Source organism: Pteropus vampyrus, unplaced genomic scaffold (assembly GCF_000151845.1).
Source record: "Pteropus vampyrus isolate Shadow unplaced genomic scaffold, Pvam_2.0 Scaffold151, whole genome shotgun sequence".
NCBI lineage: Eukaryota > Metazoa > Chordata > Mammalia > Chiroptera > Pteropodidae > Pteropus > Pteropus vampyrus.
The window spans coordinates 1,221,012-1,242,054 of record NW_011888932.1 but is presented as its reverse complement, the minus strand read 5'-3'; the positions used below and the strand labels follow the sequence as shown (position 1 = coordinate 1,242,054).

Below are 21,043 nucleotides of genomic sequence, written 5' to 3'. Positions count from 1 at the left end.
GAAAATATAAATGAAGGCAAACGGAAAAACAAAAAATTTTAGTGTAATCTCAGTTGTTAAGGTTTTCATGTGTCTTCTATACTGCCTTATGTTTTTCTACCTATCTATGCTTAAACATTGTATTAAGAAGGAATTGATTCACTTAAAATAGCCTTTCCTTTAAAAGCTCGTACTGAAAGAATGTGCTCTAAAGAAGGTTCATTTTCAGAGCTATGTACGTGCATGTGAACGCCTGCTCTCTTAGAAAATCCCCGATGTTATCCTCTCCAGATCTCCACAGTGAGTTGTGAGGAAAAAATAAGTAATGTGGAATCATTTTGAAAATTTTAATAATATATATATATACAAGATATTACTGTTAATTTGTCATATGCAGATTAGAAGCCATCCCCATTTTCTCCTTGCTGATAATTAGGGAGTATTCTAAGGTAAGGGAGAATCCAGATGGGCTTCAAATTCAAGTTTTCATGTAATACATCTTAACCCTATTTTTTAGGTCAAAGGAACGAACCAAAAAATGCCCTACCTAAACTGATGTAAACACTTTAAAGACTTTTACCCTCTAAAAACTTACATGATTTGGAGGTTTTACTTCCAAATAATGTAACTTATAAAAGATAATCATCTTTAATTTATAGTGTTAGGAACACAGTTGGAATACTGAGGAAATGTTTCAGGAAATGAAGTCTAATAATCAGTGGATTGATAGTTGATTGCCAGTAGCCCAACAACTTTTATAAATTAAAGAATGTAAAAACTACAAGGTAAAATCCATTAATGAATATAATAATCAATCTTATTTGAAAATGAACTAATAAGTTAATTTAATTGCAATAGGCAAGAATATAGATTTGACATTAGGAAAAGCTAAAAACATATTGCCAGAATCTGTCTCTGATTCTGTAGATGTAGACATATGCATTAAGCTTAAATGCAGCATCTCAGAAAGATCATTTGCGTAAATTCTATCTCTGTGATTTCAGCGAAGACAAAACACACTTCTTATTTTCTTATTTTACAGGGGCCTTTGGAAGTTGCCCAGGTTTTCCTATCTGAAATACCCAGTGACCCAAAACTCTTCAGACATCATAATAAATTGCGACTCTGCTTCAAAGATTTTACTAAAAGGTATTCAAGGCTTCCTACATAAAGATCTTCAAATTGAGAATATCCAGTGCCATGGTATAATATGAGTCTTAAGGGACTATTGAAAAGAGAAAATATAGGAAAGTGGTTCACAATGAAAAATAGTCCATGTATTTCTCCATTTACTTAGATCTTTTAAATCTTTTCTTAATATTTTCTGTAGAGGCCTTGTATATCTTTTGATTTATACCTTGGTATTAAATACTTTTATGTTTTTGTTAATGGTATCTTTTTGAATTATATTTTGTTTACTGGTATATAGAAATGCACTTGAGTTTTATATATTTTACATGACAATAACGTCAAACCCACTCGTTAATTCTAATAGTTAATCTATAGAATCTTTTTTACAGTGATATTTAGGACCTCTGGTACTATATTGAATGGGAATAGTGATCGAAGGCATCATTTTCTTGTTCCTGAGCTAAAACGAAATGTTTTCATCATTGAGTGTAATGTTTCTTCAGGATTTTATAGATATTTTTAATTAGGTTAAAGAAGTTCCCACCTATTTGTAATTATGCTAAGGGTTTTTATCATGACAAATTTAAAAATTTTATCAAATGAGTTGTGTGTTTGTGTAATATTTGGTAAAACCATTTCCTATTATTTTATTTGGGAGTTTTGCAACTATCAGAATATTAGAATAAATTGTAATTCAATCTCACCTATGAAAATAGTTGCAAAACAATTTATTCTTATAGTCCCCATTAGATTTTGGTATCTTATCCTTGAAAAATGAGTCAGAAACTTTTCTTGAGAATAGTTCTTTTTTTCACCTATACTCTGGAATAGTTGGGGTTTTTTGGGGTCGGGGGGTTGTTTTTTGCTTGTTCATTTGTTTTTGTACTGTAGAATAACTGTGTTGCATTGGGATTATCTGTCCTTACAATATTTGGTAGAATTTACATGTTAGTGTTTTCTTCGTGGATAGATTTATGATTTGACTGATTCAATGTATTTGATCTTTTAGGATTATTCATGTTTTAAGTCTGTTTTGGTAAATAATATTAATCTAGAAAAGTGTAATTTCAAATTTATTTGCATTAAATTGAATATAATAGTCTCCGAACTTTCATAAACTTCTGCTGTATTTGACTTTGTCCCATTTTAAATTTTTAGTAGAGGATATTAGATCTTCTCTCATTTAATCTTGCCTGCGCTTAGTCTGTTTTTTGTTTTTTCAAAGAACCAACTTTTGCTTTTATTGATATAGAGCTATCATACTTTTAACCCTTTTCTCGTTTTGAAAAAAAGTGCAGCTCGCTGCTGGCATTAATTTAACATCATGGTAGGAATGCTACATTTTCTAGGATTTGACATTTTCAGTGATTGAGAATTACTATATAAGTGGAAATACCACTACAAAACACAGAATGCTATAACTGGGGGTAAGGTTAGGACTGTAATCCGCAAGTTATCTCAGAGTGAACGCTGCAGCCACAAGCACCGTCGACAAGTATTCTTGGGGCAAATGGGAAATGGGTTAAATTTTATTTCCTTCCTTATACTTCAAATTTATTCTGTTCTTTTTAAGTCACTTAGCTCCTCAGTATTCGCCGCCTTTTCTAATATAAGCATTTAAGGTTATACATTTTCCTGAGCACCACTTTAGCTATATTCTGCAAGTAGTGATATATATTCATTGTTTTTTTAACATCCTTTCATTTATCAGGGTCCAGATATTTTTTCTTAAACATCTGAATAAATTAGATAAAAGATTATCATGATCTATTCATGTAAGAAACATCTATTTGAACATAGGCAAACCACTGTGCCAGATGTCATCAGTGCCTCATTAATGAGTATGGTTATATGTTTAAAGTGCTTTTAGTTTAGTGATGATGTGTGAAAAAAATGGCTTCAGATTTAACATTAAAAATATATAATTTTCAATTAATTGAAAACTGGAAGTGAATGTTAGACTTTAAAGGTTCTCAGTTGATCATCTATTCTCTACTTTAAACACAATACAAGAGGGGATATTTAACACTCAACTGAGAAAATGAATTGCTTCATCATGGTGAAAATTTATATATGTATTACTAAGCTCTCAAACTATACCAGAAGAAATTGTTTGATAACACACTGTTTTTTCTAGGTGTGAAGATGCCTTAAGAAAAAATAAGAGTTTAATTGGACCGGATCAAAAAGAATATCAAAGGGAACTGGAGAGAAACTATCATCGCCTTAAAGAGGCCCTACAGCCTCTGATAAACAGAAAGATCCCGCAGTTATACAAGGCAGTATTACCTGTCACCTGCCACAGGTATGCTTTTTTCTTTTATTTTGGATATCTTCAAAAAAAGGAAATCTGCTTGAATTATTTAACAGTGCATTAGTGTAACTTTTATTACATGGTTTCAGGTATTGTCTCCTTTAACCTAACAAGTTCAATATAATCCTTTTATCATCTATATAAGAATCAGCTTTTAATATAAATGTCAGATCTTTCTGTAATTCAAGAATCACAAAGTTTTGTTAAGTACTCATACTAACCAGGATACCACACATAAGTCTGGCCTCCTAAAACTATTCCTTTTAAAATCTTGTTGCACATTCTGGTATTTTTGTAGGAGAATTCACTAAAATATATTAGGAGCCAGGTAGTTATTTCCCTCAGCCCTGATAATCAATAGTATACAGTAGGTTCTAGATTTGTATTAAAACAGGTGACCCCATTGAATATCAAGAGGCTTCAGCATTTTTTTCCACTTTCTAAGTGTTACAATAAAATTAGAAATGGAAATAACTTGGAATTTTCTACAACTGATCCTGGTTCTACTTGAGCAGGTAATTTAATCTAATTTTTTCGGTTTCTTCTCTGTAAAATTTCTTACCTTGAAGAGGTTGTTGTGGAAATTAAATAGCATGTAAAATTCCAAGGACGGTGCTTAATATTTTGCTTTTTAGTACCTGGATTCTGGACAGGGCATGATGACTGCTAAAAGTAAACTACTTTATCTGCATTTGGAAATCCAAATGTATATACAACTAGTGAATATTTGTGGCACCAATATTTTACCACCCTTTTTTTTTTAATTAATAACAGTAAAGCCATTAAATTGTACTTACCTGATTAATATTTGGGAGGCCTTTGAAATTGCTCATATGAAAATAGAATATAGATGTGTGGTATAATATATTACAAAAGGAAGTTAAACTGGCTATTTGATCTTCTGGGATCTAATATTTGGCCTTCAGTGATCTAATATTTTTGTACTTCGACCTCTGAAAAAAATCATACTCATTCAAAAAATGTCGACCAAGTCCCTGTTGTACGTCATGTCCCCTACAGGGAGCATATAGATTATCTGAATCTATGCCACAATATACAGGAACAGAAGGAGACCAGAGGGCCTGTTTTACATCCTTTCTCTGGCAAAATATTTTGCTTCCACCATCCTGTACTGATACGAGACATCTTAGGTGGTTTCTTCTTAAAATTCCCAGTGGGAAGCAACACTAGCCACCTCCACTTTTGCCTTCCCCTTCAGTCTTTTTAAAATTTCTGCCTTCTTGTTGCCTGTAAGTCCCTCCCACCAGTCTTTTACTCTCTGATCAGAGGTCCTGCCTGGAATGAGGGTGCTGGGTCCCTGACATAGGCAGTTTTTCTAATGCTAGTCTCACATCCTTCAAATCTCTCCAGCTCCTTTCCCATTCCTGTCTGAAGAAAACTTTCCCTTAGACTATTATCCTGAGTTTTGCCTTTCTCTATGATCAGTCCTCCACGCTTCAGTTCTTAATATTTACAGGCATTTTTTTGGAATTTAGAGAAACTCTTCTTGATTAATAAGTATCTAGCTTTTAATACTGCTACTTTCCCTGGAACAAAAAAACAAGCTTTGAGATTCAAAGCTGAACATGACTTCTTTGTACCTGCCCTCTCCTCTCCTGGAGACTGTAAACCTCAGAGCTTAACCTAAATAACAGGAAGGATAAGCAAAAGAAATTAAGGATAAAGGAAAAAACATTAAGAGGTAGTGAAGAATATTATTCTCTTCATTAACATCTTCAGATCTTAGAAAATAAAACTCCCTTAGAATTTGAATTTTTTATTCTGCTGATTTACAAAATCTGGAATATTATTTTGCAGTAGGCTTATAGGGCATTAAGATAGTGGTTCTCAAAGTATGAGCTGGAATCCATGATGGAGGGGGGTCCTTGAAACCCTTTCAGGAGGTTCCAGAGTCAAAGCTAATTTTATATTAATACCAAATATTATTTGCCTTACCTGCCATTCTGAGAGTACAATGGTTTTCCAGAGACCACATGCACTATTTTAAGACTGAATGCAGAAACATGAGCAAATCTAGGCCTTCTATTAAGCCAGACATTAAATGAGTACCACTCTTCTAAAATTTCTTGCAAGTTATTTTTAATCAACAATGTCATTTATAGTAACATGTAAAATAATGTAAAATTTTTCTAAATTTCTAAAAGCTTCCTAGGGTCCTCAATTTTTACATATAAAAAAGACTTAAAACCCAGAAGTTTGAGAATGACAGATATATGACTCAGAATATTTTAAAGAAGAAACATCTGCCTTTGCTTTTTAATAACATCAAAAAAAATCTTTTCCTGAAATCTCTCCCATTATTTATTTATCATAATATCTAATACAGCTATTACACAAATGAATAAGTGATCAATGACTTGGCTAAGTGGTTACTGTAATATACTTTTGATCAACAGAGAAGTCTCTAAGCTAGAACATATGACTCAGTAACTTAAAAGTTAGTAAGAACTTTGGTGGCAGAGGGGCTTTAAAGGTAGTAAGTTTTTGGTAGCAAACCTTTGAGATAACTCTGACAGAAAAAAAATAAAACATTTTAAAGGAATATGTAAAAATTGTTTACTTATAATTATATCCTTTCATTCTCTTCCCAGAGATTCCTTCAGTCGAATGAGCCTGCGCAAAATGGATCTCTAAAATAAACATACTTCTTTTATTCATTTGAAAAGAGCCATGTATTCAACATTGAGTGTGAAAAGAAGATCTATTGAAAAATAAGACTTGGGACTTAATGCTGGAAATTATAGCATTAATTTATTCATTGAAGAATGCAGTGGCCAAAACAATATCAAATATAGATTGTTGACATTTGAGAATCATGGCTATGGCTTCTAATGTTCTGGTAATATGTTCTTTTTTTAAAACATTTTAATGACTCAAAGGTACACTATACATTTACCATTATTTATACCATAGCTAATGTTAAATTTATTTACTTTTAAGTTTGTATTTTTTAATTTATATTACCATTTATAGATTCATTTTGGAACCATTTTAAATGTAGTAATGCTTATTTTAAAGGTACTATTAAATATGTGAACGTTTACACTAATTTTACTGAGTGGGACTTTAAACAATTCTTTATTGGCAAAAGCAGACAGTAAGTTAGAGTTAAGAACTAGTTCCAAAACTAGCAAAATGGAAGTAAAAATTGACTGTCACTTTATGACCCGAGTCCCAAATTAAATAAACGAATAAATTATTGGGTGAAGACATTGATAACTGGTTTGTGAAGTCCTAAAACTGGTTTCTAAGCAATTTTCCATTTAGACACCAAAAAAAGGGATTTATAAATTGCATAAATAACTTTACCTAATAAACTTTTTGTCTATGATTAAATACAGGGATAGGTAATACCAGTGACAGTAGCTTGATCTTTGACTCTGAATCTTGTTATACTGATAGTGGTATGAACTTAATGACTCTCAGCAACTAAAATCAATGATTCAGTGTTTCAAATTAAACAAGCCAGTCATCATTTTAGTGATCTAAACTGTTAAATTAGAAATTTGCTTTAAAGTTCTTACACCACCATAAAAATAAGAACTGCTGTTTGATTTTAATATACCAGTTGAATGAGAATTTATATTTTTTGATACTTGCATAGATTTTTACAAAGTACATGTAAAAAGTAAAATTAGCTATTATAATTGAAATTAAGAGCTAATTTAAAATAACTTTATGGTAAGAAACTAATGCAAAAGTTTTTTTTGAAATATATTTCAGTTACATGGCAGTTTTCCAAGAAAGTGCATTGATGCTTTCTGGGTGTTTTGAACAAGATTTTTCTTTGTAGTAGTATAGTAGTAGTATAGAAAGTCATGATTTATAATCTGTCCCTTTGATCTACTGACCAGGTACATGAATCATTTAGAACTGATCAAATTTAATACAGTGCCTTCATTCTGTAGTTGGTGTCGAAGATCTCAAAAATGTCTGACTCTCCTGAGCACATCGGTGATGGCTGACGTCTCTCCCCTCCAGCCTACATTTATGATAGGCAATATCATCTCAAACTTCTCCTATCTAATCAAAGACTGAATCACAAAGAGGTTTTTCCAATGAGTCTATAATGTTGGACCACAAGGGGTTAACTCAGGAGTCAGAAAGGTATAATCTTAAAAATATATTTGGGGACAGAGGATCCAGATGAACACTAAGGGAAGAGAGGAATTAAGAATAGAAACTCATTAAAACAAAAAAAGTAACATATGTACTCTTCTTTGGGGGGGGAAGGGGAGATAGAAATAGGGAGAGAATAACCCTTAAGTCATTTCTCATTAGGTTACATTTATGAAGTTTGAGTTGTTTCACACAAATCTATGACAATATCAAGAATTTTAACATAATTATGGTTTAATTATATGTTACTAATTATTTTATGGCTTGGCTCAGAAGAGGCTTCCTCTTACAACATTGGTATACTGAACACTTGCTAACTTCCCATGTACTCTAATTTTCTTTAAACTTTCTCATATCAGGAATCTGTACTAGTTCTTAACCTTGACTGTCCCCTTGAGTATTAGAGGCCCAGGCTCTATCCTAGAACTAGTCCATCAGAAGCCTACGGGTAATGTCCAGGGCTGTTCCTTTTTAAAAGTTCCATTAGTGATTCTGAATTTAGGTGAGAACCATGACTTTTAATATCACACCATCTTATGGAAGAATGTGACTTTATTTAACTATGTAATTTATTAGTTGACAGGCACTCATTTGTTGAAATAAACTATGTTATTCCAATAGAATTTATATATTATTTAGGATCATTTTTTAGTATTAACACCAAGAATGTCCTTTAACATGATAATTATTTACCAGTTTAATATATTTACAATGAAAATTTAACCAAGTTTTTATGTGTGCCCAAAGCATCATCTAAAGTTTTGCAATTCTGTATTCCATAAAGTTTTATGCCTAAAGGACAACTGGGATGCAACAATTCTTACTGGAAACTTTCAAGTATGACATCTTAGATAGCTAAGTACAATTTGAATTCCATTTGAAAATTTCTTCAACTGTCAGAAAGTATTAAAGATAATTATGCCTGTTTATTCTCTTCTATACATACATTATACACACACATATTTTGTTTTAGAGAACCCAGCTGTACATATTTACGGTAAAAATATGCAAGTAAAAAATTGAGCATTAGTATACAGTTTTTAGGCATTTTAAATTTTATTGACCTTATGATTTTTTTTTAAAAAGTTAAACTTAAGGTCATACCTCTAAGTTTGATGTACTATATACAGATCGTGCAGAAAATGACTATGAAGAGATACAAATTGTCCATGCCCAAAAAAGATTTACTAGGGTACAGAATCATCCTTATAAATACATATAAAATTGCTGTAAAGGACTGTCCAGGTTTTCTGAGAGACTTCTGAAGTGATTCAAGGCACAAAATTTACATCATTGTGAATACACACATATTCCAGACTTTGTGCCTCTAATACAGCCCATCAAAGATCTGGCCTTCATGACTTATAAAACTAAATGTACTGAAATGAGATTCTGCTTCTTAGCTGAAAAACCACAGGACCTATAAACATTATGTAGATAATTACTCCAAAATATGGATACAAGTACTTTATTTTTAAAAAGCAAACACAAAAGATAGGTGTAAATTCAAATGCTTCCATTTTGGATAATTAAGAATCTATACAAGGTTGTCCCCAGAAGCTAATGTATAACTAGTCTCTACTAAGTAATGAATTCTAAAATTGACATGGTTTTCAGTAATTAAAATTTCACTATATAAAAACCTAGAGAGACCAATAATATCCAATAGCTTCAAAAGCTAAGCTAAAGAATCTTTGATGTAATTTACTGATGTTTGTCTCGATCTGTTTAATATATACAAGAAAAATACACTCACTTTATAGTTTCTTATAAAATAGCAAATAAGGAGTAGATGTAGGAGATGTAGAAGGGGAAAGAGAATTCAAAAAGTCCTTCTCTTCAGTAACTTTTACTTCAGAATCATCAAAAAGCAACCACTTCCCCTCATATTCCTTTAAGCTTTGCACTACATACGAAATTTTGTTCTCAAATCCACCAATGTTAATGCCCATTTGGTCACTGGATTCCTTGTTTCTATCAGATTCATGGGTCCCATTAGTATTGTTAGTCTCAGAATTTCTGTTTTCAGCAACTGCTGTACTGCCAACTTTATCAGGGTTAGACGCTTTGTTGTATAGCTCATAATCTGCTTTGCTCTTTTGTCCTCCAAGAAGTCCGATAGCTTCTACGTTTTTTTTGTTCAAAACTTTACTTGGCTGTGGGTTTCCACTGACTCTTATTGACACTTCTTCATTGTCATAATTTTCAACCACACCCCGTGCTTCCTCCTCATTCAATGGTTCGGGCTTACCTATTTCACACATTTGGTCGACCACAAAATTTTCTTTATCTAGTTCTAAACTGTTAAGGTCAGTGACTTTAACAGAGGCAGTGTAGTGCCCACTACTAATTGTAATGCCACTATGCATCACAACCGCAAATAATCCATAGCTGTCATTGGTTGGCTTTGTACTCCATTCTTCTAGTGACAATTTAAGAGGTGTCAGTAAAGGAGTGTTGATCTTGGAAAGTCCACCACCATAACAATCAAACCTTTGGGGGAAAAAGAAAAGGTTTTCTGCAATTCCACTTTTTATATACTCAGTTTTACACCCAATATGAAACCAAGTCAAGTCTGAATGAACCCTTAATATTTCAGTGCTTATATGAATAAACACAAGAATAAGAAACAAACCCCCAATTTTGTACACTTATTTACACAAATAAAAACTACTGAAATAAACAGTAATGTTCAGGTGTTTCTGTGAAGGCTTATATATATGGCATCTTCCCCTTTTTATTTTCCTAATTTTGTGCAATAAGAAAATAAATGACATTTAAAAAGCACTGAACTTCAAAAACCAAACTCCTGTATATTTTAGTAGGTCATTTAAATGTAAGTATCTCTACCAAAATTTGGGGACAAAAATAAAATAGTACTATAACCAAAAAAAATCTAGTGAAAGAAAGGACCATATGTCATTCTTCTGCAACAAGAAAGTGTATGGAGAGCTCCTGGGAAGCCTTCATGGTAATTTCAAACACCTTATTAATATAGAAAGGAATAAAATCCACAATGACCTGTATACAGGTCAGAAAGTCAGCCTATCCAAAATGTAATAGGCATTTTTATACTTATCCCTTAATAGCTTTTAGATATTAAATTCCAACTAGAAAAGAATATCAAATTATTCAAACATTAGTTTGATTTCATGGCTTACCTAAAAACTAAAATAATTTTGCCTTTTTCTCCCCTCAAAAAAATCTTATGTATACAAAATCTATTCCCTGCTTTAACCAATTCGACTGTATCTAAAAGATGTGTGGAAAAAATCAGAGTATGTATTCATGTCGAAAGGATTTAAACATGGATTTTTACAGAGAAACTGTTATAAATTACTTCTTTTCTGTGGTTTGAACAAAACTTGTCTTATATAGCAGCTCATTTTCTTCATATAGCTTTTATTTATAATACTCACTCCAAGCCACTAGCAGCAAAGCACTTCAAATGAATGGTTATAACTTCAGGCATTTTGTCAAACAAAAGACTCCGTTCGGCTTCAGTATAATGATGGCAATTTTCACAGAAATATTTATCTTCTCCTACAATCCTCTCCACTGAAGCAAATTGTGAAATTGCCCATCTCAGGGTCTTCATTTCTGTTTTTGGCTCTGGAGAAACTACATAAGAGAATCCTTTCACTCACAAATGAAAAATGTCTCAGACATTTAAAAATTAAGTTTCACAAAGTTCCATGTTCAAAATTAGCATGCAATTTTCATTAACTAATCCTCCCAAATAAATATATTGTTTCAGAAACTCTCACCCTCAATAGTGCACATAACTTTTAAATATTTGTATTTGGTCAGCCAAAACATATTTAGGTGATGGAGCAGGAAAAACATGACAAACCTAGTCTCTGACTCAGTATAAGACAGACAGTTTATATTTAATAGCCTGCTTCCAATATCTGAACAGGTAAACCAGTCTCATGTTTACTTCCTGAAACATTTTCATACTTGTGTGATTTATACTAGACTCATATATTATGTTAATAAAAATATCCTCAGTAGCTCTGAAAAATTCAGGTACCCAAAAGTTAACTTATCAAAGCATTTCATTTTCTCATTAAATACTACATATCAAAATAAAGATGCCACAATTTTCCAAATGCTATTAAACAAGTGAAGCCATATGAGCAAGCTTTATTGTACCAAAGACACTAAAAGCCAGCTTTTTCTCAATAATTATACAAGCTGCTATTAGACTATGCTTGTTGAAGAAAACATTATTCCATGGTCCTTACAAGATTCCAATTTTGCTTACTTTCAGAACTCTCCTCTACTTTGGAAAGCTCATCTTCTTGCACTGGCACACTGATGTCTTGAAAATCTTCTCTTCTTTCTGTTAAACTTTCACATTCTAAGCAACGAGTCCTTAATACCAGCTGACCTTGAAATAATTTCTCTACTAGCTCAAAACCAATTTGCTCTGTGCCTAAAACAAAAACAGCAAAACAGAAAAATGTAAGTCTATACAGATTAGTTCTTCAGCACAGCCCGAATAACAGATTCCACTTAACGCGTAACATGAATAAAAGGCTGATTTTCATCTCAGTTTGCTTATCAGCATTGAGAGGGGCCTCGTTCATGAAATGTAAAGAGTTACTACTGTCTCTAAAAAAGTAAAGAGTCACAATTGTGTCTCCCTTCCTCAAAAACACCCCTTGTTGAAAAGTCCTAAAATAAGGGTGACACTTTTGGTAAAGCTATAACCACATCAATATTACACATTTTCCCTGAGATCTGTAGATCTAGAAGAAACTAGATGGAAATACAGTTCAACTACAGTGTTAACTACTTAGTTCTCTGCTTTAAAAACTGCATTTCACTAAACTGCATTTCACGCATAAAAATACATCTAAGCACAGTGCTTAAAACGCAATTCATTGTTAAAATTTCTCTTTAAAACTTTAGCTAGATTTTATGTTGTACATGTATCTAAGAGAAAATTCCAATTCCGCAACTGTTAATCCGCCTACCTATCAATGTCTAAGAATAAATTATACTGACCTTTGTTTATGGGCTTAACTTCATTACTATTAATGGGCTTAACATTATTCCCCGAAGGTTCAAATCCACAACCATTAGTTGTGTCATCATTTTCATACTTCTCAGAGTCCTCTTCAAAATCATATTCATTTTCTTTAGACTGTCCTTTAGATCCTTGGTTTGTTATTTTCCCCAGACTACAGAATTTAGAAAGAATGCTGGGTTGCTTAGTTGCAGACTTTAACCAATTTATTTTAACTCTTGATTTCTTTTGTGAGGGTCTTGCACTCTCATTTTCAGAAATGTACTTGGGAATTATTTTAGGAGGAATCTCTAATGTATCACCTGTAGCTTTTCTTTTTGATCTGGTTTGTCTCTGGTTGTCTTCCAATGACTGATGTTCCTTGGATACCTTAACTTTTTTCTTCATGTTACCAAATTCATTGTCACTTTTTCTTTTCCCATTTCCTTTTAAGAGTTTTTCTTTATAGTCTTCAGAATGCCTCATGTTGTCCATCTCTATGCTGTTAACACGAATTTCCTCTTTCTCATGAGGTTTTTCTTCTACCTTGTTAGATAATTCTGCCACATTTTTTACTTCTTCTTTTTTTAGGAGTTGGCATGTTTCTTGAATGTTTCCCAAAATACACTGTAATACTTCCTGTGCATCATGCTGTAGATATCCTTCATACATAGGGTTGAGTTCCCTATAAATAAAAATTTCCAATTTATATTAGTTTTGAAGATATAATACAAAAAAAGAAAACCTTTCTATGTTGAAATGAATGCATTTTTATAGGAATATCATAACTATTTTAAAAATCAAAAAACATTTATTCAGCTAATCTGAAACTTAAACTTGTAACTAAAAGTAAAAACAAATTTTACCTCATTATCACAATTACTTTTATCTCTTTTCTGAATACACTGTCAATAGCTTATATGTATAGCTTACCATGTACCAGGTTTTATTCAAAATTGTTTTTATATTACGTGTTCAACGTAATTCTCACAGTAACCCCATGAAGTAGGTATCATCGTCACCACTATTTACAGATAAGGTAACCTGCCCAACGTCACAGAACTAGTTAAGATACAAAGCCAGGATTCAACCTGCTCTTAGCCACCATGCTATACTGCCTTTTAACAAATGTATATCAATGTGTTATTCCTAAGTCTGTTCCTAAACAAAATGATTAATTTTTTAAACATTTAACCTATAACATTTTGGATAAGGCTATTTTATATATAGGATAAAATTTCATGATCACCAAGAACTCTAATCCAGTTAACAGTTCTAAGCACAAAAATAGAATATTTGGAATTTAGAGTTCTGATGCATAATACATGTTGAATACAGACCTATAATTCACAATCTGAAATCCTTAGGACCAAATGTGTTTGGGAATTCAGAATTTTTCAGATTAAAAATGTGGCACATAAATAAAATATATATCACCAACATGATAGGGGGCAGTATCACCTAAGTAAACACATTACTTCTACAAGAAATTGTATGAATATTCAAAGTATGAATAATGACTATAAATGATCTCATATAATTCTGAAATGAATTTAGTACCAAACTTATGAAAAATGTTTAGTTTTTGGAGTCTCTGGGATATTAAGGACTATAGTTCTGCAGTTTCTAGTTTCCTTGCCCTTTATTGCCATTTGTTCATGTATAACTCTGCTCTAAAGAAAGCAATAAGTAGCTAAATTGGAATCCTAAAATTATATTATAGGCTATACCTGAGTGTATTAAGCAGTCGCCTTGGCTGAGTAGCCAGTTCATCAGTATATTTCTCTGGATTTAAGAGAAAACTAGCCTGAAGCTGTTCAACTGAAATGATCAAGGACTGTAAACTGCATATTAGTTCATAACTTGCCAAAGAATCTTCTTTACAATTTCCCTGTCAAGAAAGAAATACACAAATCAATATTTTTATTTATGAACAAATTAAGTACTTTCCCCCTAGACTTTGTCTCACTAGATAAAACTAGCTTTTTAAAGTTTAGTTTCATTGTAGCACTAATTTTATGGAGATATACAAATAAGCCTTTTAAGAATTATAAGAGTATTTTTTGATTACTTTCTATTATGTGGATGATACTGGTTTTCTATATATATAAGTCAAAAGTTTCTTTGTATTTAAATTTTAAAAATGAGTCAATTGGAAAACAATAGATGAATAACAAGTGGTACAGGATATGATAAATTGTGATGGTGGTATACAAATGACAATGTTTATTGGTAAACAATAAAGGACTGGAGAAGACACTCTAATAAAAGGGGACAATCTAGTTAGTTAGCTACTCTGCAAGAATGAAAAACTGCCTTTCTGACAATGTAAGATACTTAGAAATTCAGTTCTCAGTTATGGTTATCTTTATCATCCTCCGCCCAAATCCTGTGTATCTATTACTTTTTTCTAAGCAAGTAAATTTCCATAAATTTACTTTTTATAATATTCTTTTATTTTTATTTTTTACCTTATCTTTTTGATTGGCTTCATCTTTGAGAGCTTCTTTCTTCCTTGAAATAATATTAAATAAGTGCTTCACTCCAGATTTAAAACCGGGACAAAAATATAATACCTATAAAAAGTGAGATTTTCTGAGTGCTTACTGAACAAACAACATACCTAAGGTCATTCAAACACTTTCATGCTTTTTGTAGACCACTTTTAAATGGCAATTACTTAAAATTCTGAGATTAAGATTTGTATCAAAAATTGTTCTCTATTTCATCATTGTAGCACACTGTCTTCCCTCACTGGCAACAAAGCACTGAGCCTGGCAGATGTTGCTAAGACTTAATAGTTATAAGGGTACAATATAAAACATATAGTTCCAAGCATTAAAATACTTATCACCATAGCACCAGGAATTGGGCAGAAAAAACTAAAAGTTTGGCCATCTTCCACTTAACCAAGTTCCACTCAATTCTGCTATTCCGATTTTATGTTATCACTTTTTCTTACCCCAAAGGAAGCTTCTAACACAAAATTTAGAATCATTATTATTATTTTAGCCCATTCTGGTTTATTTATAATCAAAGGTAAAAATATCGACAACTGAAATCCTCTAATAATGTGAAATTCTCGAAAACATTAAATGTTATATCATTCTTTGCCTACTAAAATTTTATTATATAGCAAAATTGTTAATTTACCTGAAGTATACTATTAAGATAACAAGTATTGCCGAGATTATTCAGTCCCACAAATGGTAACAAGTTTTCTCTCTTCTCACAGTTTATAGGTGAGGACTGTGCTGCAGGAACAACTTGATCACTATTAAGTACAGAGGAGAGGAGAAAGGTATAATAACGTAGTATCTCAAAGAAAAAAGTGGAAATATTACTTCCCTAGATTTATTCTTTCCCCAAAAGTTTATGATCTGAAAAGTATATGGAATTAACTCAGATGACATTTTAAGCAATCTGTATACGTGCAAAAAATTGCTGTACACCTAGCATAAAAAATTTTACAAGTACTTTAAAAACATTACTACACTCAACAAACTTCAAAATAATTCCATCAAGAGGCTATTAATCCCATTTTACACAGTAGAAAATTAAGGAACTGGTATCATGATTTGTTAAGCCAACAGGACACTTTAATCAGGTAGAGCTGACCCTTGAACTATGCAGGGGTTAGAGGTACTGACTTCCCCCACCCCCATGCATGGTTGAAAATCCCTGTATAGCTTTTCACTCCCCCAAAAGTTAACTACTCATAGCCTACTGTTGACTGAAAGCCTTACCAATAAAAAATAAATAAAAAGGTCAATTGACACAATATTTTTTTATGTTATATGCATTATATATGGCATTCTTACAATAAGGTGAGAAAGGAAAATTAAGAACATCGTAAGAGAAAATACATTTACAGTATTTACTGGAAAACATCTGCATGTTACCCGTGTTGTTTAAGGGCCAACTGTAGATTAACTCTCAACAGAAATCTGGAAATAACCTGATTGTGACAGTATTTGGGAGAGGCTGCACTATCTAAGCAGTCAGATTCTATTAATAAAAGAATAAGAGGAAAGAGAGTCTATGAATAGAATTATACAGCTGTTCCTCACTTAAAAATGAATTGTTCATTGTTCAAGTTTATAATTCTATTACCTGACTTTAATAAACAGTAGGTCATCACAGCATTTTTACTTATTTTATAGCTGCTATTACTCTAGCACCTCGAAGTGTTTATAGGCATGCATGCTGGTAAACAAAAGGTTCACATACGATCTCTTAAATCGATTATTGGTAAATATTACAAAATTACACATGAAACCAAATCCACTTTAACCATACAGATTTGTTGAATAGGGAGCTAGTGTAGACTCCAACTGGAGTGACTACTGGTGGAATAAAGTATTCCATTTCAGTCACTGAAAGATTTGCATCAAAAGCATTTATATTCAAGTTTAATTATAATTTATAACTATGTGCACCAACAGTTTTGATAATTCACATACTAGGTATGAAGTTTAAATATCTCAGGTAACTGTCAAGTGTTATGAACCAAAAAAGAATCACCTATTTCTTTACTCTTACACAAAATGTGCTGCAATACAATCAAGGTAAATTAAAAAAATTTTAGTCAATATTTCTCCAGTTTAGTCAAACTGGATGAGCACAATGTAAATGACTTAGCATTATGGATAGCATCCCTGAGGGAAACCACCAGTTTTGTTGTTTCTACTTTATACCGATAGATTTGTCTCACAAATGTATTTTTTGCCTCTACTATCAGGTGAGACTGTCTGGAAGTATCAATCCAAGTTCACTGCTTCTTCATTGATGTGGAATTTTAAAAGTACAGAAATATATTTAAGATACATACATTTCAGACCCTCTATATTCAGAAGCTTTTTCTTCATTTTCTTGAGAATCTGTGAAATCCAAAGCTCTCTTAGTTTCCTTTTTCTGAAAAAACTTCAAGGAAAGTCGGTTTTTCTTTGATGGACTACCTCTTGAAAGCCCATTACTTTCATTAGGTATGACACCAGGCATTTTCTCTTTAAATCTCAAAGTTGACAAGTATTAATTTATACACAGATATTATAATCACCAATCATACCTGTTAATCACAGAGAAAAGGTTTCATTAGTTTGCAGTTATGAGCTGTAGACAATAAAATCATCAATTTTGAAAACAAATTTACCAAGGGATAATACTAATTAGAACTCCGTATTTGAAAACCTAATGCCTGGCAATAACAGGCACTCAATGTTCTTACTGCTTGCCATTTATCCTTAACTTTTCTTACACACACCAAAAAAATATCAGATACTAAATATCAGCCTATTAGATTAAGGGTCACATCACAAAATACCCTATTTTAGTAGAGCTACAGTAAAGTAGGGGTTATTGAGTAAAACCTTAATTTTTATTATTTATTAAATTATTCAGAAAATACTGAGCAACTACCATCTCTAGTTATAAAGGAAGAGATGGGAAACAGTGATGAATGGGAAATCAAAGGATGCTGAAATAAGTGAGTCTTCTTTCCAAGCCTTTTCTAGTTATTAATATGAATACATGAAATAAAGTCTCTAAAAAGTCTGTAAGTTCACTTATACCTAAAAACTTGAGTGTAAAGTAAAACATGAAAGTAGGGATAGTGGTGCACTTTGTGTGTAAGAAAAATTGCTACACTCTGTGTATATAAAATTCTTATGCGCTAGAAACCACATTACACTACTGATTTTCCAAACTTTTTTTAAACTGTAGATTTTTAAAAATATAATGCTTTCTGTAGAAACAAAAATGATTTGGTTTGCCTTCTACAACCTTTCTTCCCAATTTTAAACTTTTGCATTAAAAAAATGACAGTATTTATGGTATTTTTTACATCAGTCCTATTTTTTTATCAGGATATCTGGAGGAAATTATCTGACTGCAGTATTAAAAGAAATTAGAACCCCAAAGCTCAGCAAATGACTTTAAAATACAGATACTGAATAATACCATGAACAAAATTCATTCAAATTCACCTTTGCTAAGCTTTTCACTTAAGATTTCCTCTGGTCTGGGAATTCACAGACTCCGGAACTCCGCAGTGAAACCACATTTGAGACTAAACTCAGAAAGAGCTGGAAAGTTGATCAATTTCCCCATTCCCTCTCCAACTCAACTTACTCTGCTAGGCACTTACTGCTACTGATGAAACGCTATCATGAATGATAAACCAGCCTGCGCTTGTCAGGGATCTCTAAGCATTAATACTTCTCGAAAAAGGTTTTTCTTGGGAGACAAGTCTAAAAAATGATGGAAACTGGATTAGATAGAGTGATCGGACTTAACAGAAGAAAAAGTAATCAAGCAGATGAAATAACAGATTATCAATCCTAATCAATAAACCAACCCTCCCGGCTCCCTCAAAGCAATGATGAAACATTTACCATTCCTGAAAATGTAACATTTTACCAGGTACCGTATATTAAGTTATACTATTTCTTACTCCTTATAACTAGGAGTTGTTCATAAAAAAATGTTTCTCCTATAAGTCTAAATCAAATTTCGCGGAAAACAATGAATCGAGCATTAAATGTTCTTGAGCAAATGACAGCGTGAACACTCAGTCCCATTAGTTTTAAGTTCTTTCCTTTGTAAAATGACGCGACTCAATATCAATTTGTCACACACACAAAAATGCAAAACAAGAATAACATCCTCAACAAAGGTTTAAGACACGTGGAATTCCAAATATTTCTAGAAAAAAATTAAGTTAAACTGTGCAGTAAAATTTAGCAATTACCGACACAGGACAACGTGAGTGCAAACATTTCTCCCTACCCGGCAGCACTACGAACGCAAGAGAAAGCGAAAAATGACGAGATTGTGTTGATGTCTGTGCCGGTCAAACTCAGCACCGGGCATAGCGGGGGGCTGGCCGGTGGCGTCCTTGGCCAGAATCACGACTCCCGGCCTCACACCCGTGGGGTTGGCCTATTTACGCCCAGCCCGCACCTGCCTTCCCGAGTCCCGAGCCGCGGCAGGAGGGGGCGCCCCACCCAGTGCCCGGAGGGCTTAGCTGGGAGCTTGGCAAGGGAGCAGCACCAACACGGTCCTGGGGTCTTCCCTGCAAAGCCGATGCCGGTGTCCCAAAGTAGCCCCACTCGGGAGCCGGCCCAACTTGCCTCGGCACCAGCCCCTCCTCTCCAGGCCCTCCTTACCTAGTCATGGCCCAAAGCGAGGTCCGCGGCGGTGACGCCGGCGAGTCCAACCGGGACGAGTGTGAGTACGACAGATGAGACCTTGCCCCGAGCCCGCGGAGTCCCCGACCCGAGGAAAGCTGGTCGGCTCACCCACCCCGCGGGGGAGTGACCATTCGCTATCAAGAGCGGGAACCCAGGCCGCCGCTCGGTCCTGCCTTGCGCCGGCACCAACTACATTGCCGGAGCGGCGCCCGCCCGCGCCTGCCCCGGGCTAGTGAGGAGCGCAAGAACTAATCCCGCTGGCGAAGCGCCGGAACCGCTAGGGTCTTTCCCACTCCACCACCGAGGGGAACTTGGCGCGTTTTCCTCAGTCTCAGGACCCCCGTGTTTTAGCCTCCGCCCGCGCCAGCGCTGCGATTGGAGGTGGCGTCCTTCGAAAATGCCGGTTCTAGTCTCCACAGTGCAGAGACGCGAAAGGTATGAGCCGCCTCGCGACCGCCACTCTCCCCGCTGTCACGCATGGGCTCCAGAACCAGCTGGAACGGTAGTTTCCCCCAAGATCCTAACGGGTTCTGCAGTTTCAAATAGCGCAGGCATGGTCACGGGCAGCTCGCGCGGGTCCTTGCTGAGGGCGCGCGCTAGGAGCTAGAGGCCTGGCTGGCGGGCTCGAGCCTCACATTCCCCCCGCCCTCTTTTTTCTTTTTAACCATTCGTGCGCGCGAGTTGAAGGAAAAGCGTACGGGTCGGGAGACGGGACAGAGAGAAGATGGGACGGGCTCCTTCCCGGAGAAGGAGCCGCCAGGTGCTCAAATCCACCAATCCGTGATGAACAATTCCCCCCCACCCTGTTCCCACCCACCAGCCAAAAGGAGCCAATCAGAAGTACCTAGGCAAAAAAGCCAATTGAATGGGCGGGGATAGAAAGTCCAGCCAATATCAAGAAGAAGAAAAGAGGGATCCAGCCAATCATTGTTAGACATACAGAGTGTTCTTAAGAAGCTGTTCCCCTCCTTCCTCTCTCATTGGTGCTCGAGTGCGCGCTTTTACTGCCGACAGTTAAATCTCGCTCTGCGTTTTGCGAATCCTCCGCGGTGGGACGCCCCGGAGGGTGCGGTTTCCGGAGTGAAGCCCTCGCAACAAGCCCCGCCCCCTTTCTTGTGTACACACTCGGGCGGGGTTACTTGGGAGACTGGTTTCGGAAAATGGTTGACTTGTTGTTGGGCGCTGGGGTTTTCTCTTCGCAGCCGAACGGCTATGCAGTAAAAACAAGCGTTGCCATGGATAACTGTAAATTCTCAGCGGAATACTGTAGAGCTG

At 34.5% G+C, this 21,043-nt stretch overlaps 3 protein-coding genes across 12 annotated transcripts in view; 2 read left to right on the top strand and 1 right to left on the bottom strand.

Moving 5' to 3' along the window:
• The window catches only part of DOCK7 (dedicator of cytokinesis 7), a 173,644-nt gene extending 163,067 nt beyond the window's left edge, over nt 1-10,577 (top strand). For all 8 annotated transcript variants that reach the window (XM_023536213.1, XM_023536214.1, XM_011369542.2 and 5 more), the window contains one exon: nt 10,506-10,577. In XM_023536213.1, the coding sequence (XP_023391981.1) occupies nt 10,506-10,562 (57 nt within the window). In that variant the 3' untranslated portion in view covers nt 10,563-10,577. The remainder of the gene's footprint in view (nt 1-10,505) is intronic.
• On the top strand, nt 917-6,653 carry LOC105298348 (dedicator of cytokinesis protein 7-like). Its single transcript, XM_011369547.2, has 3 exons — nt 917-1,128; nt 3,248-3,415; nt 6,037-6,653. The coding sequence occupies exons 1-3, from the start codon at nt 932-934 to the stop codon at nt 6,077-6,079; spliced, it is 408 nt and encodes a 135-aa protein (XP_011367849.1). The 5' UTR covers nt 917-931; the 3' UTR covers nt 6,080-6,653.
• On the bottom strand, nt 8,099-20,452 carry USP1 (ubiquitin specific peptidase 1). Of its 3 annotated transcripts, none has more exons than XM_011369551.2 (10): nt 19,745-20,452; nt 18,708-18,826; nt 17,410-17,646; nt 15,732-15,852; nt 15,050-15,154; nt 14,309-14,469; nt 12,902-13,263; nt 11,832-12,002; nt 10,984-11,185; nt 8,099-10,057 (listed from the first exon to the last, which is right to left on the bottom strand). In XM_011369551.2, exons 3-10 carry the CDS (start codon nt 17,577-17,579, stop codon nt 9,322-9,324), a joined length of 2,028 nt encoding a protein of 675 aa, XP_011367853.1. In that variant the 5' UTR covers nt 17,580-17,646; nt 18,708-18,826; nt 19,745-20,452; the 3' UTR covers nt 8,099-9,321. The 3 variants fall into 3 exon arrangements, with proteins under 3 accessions (XP_011367853.1, XP_011367851.1, XP_011367850.1); XM_011369549.2 differs by having other exon boundaries at nt 12,578-13,263; nt 18,724-18,826; nt 19,745-20,450; XM_011369548.2 differs by having other exon boundaries at nt 12,578-13,263; nt 19,745-20,449.
• Nucleotides 20,453-21,043: the final 591 nt, after the last annotated feature.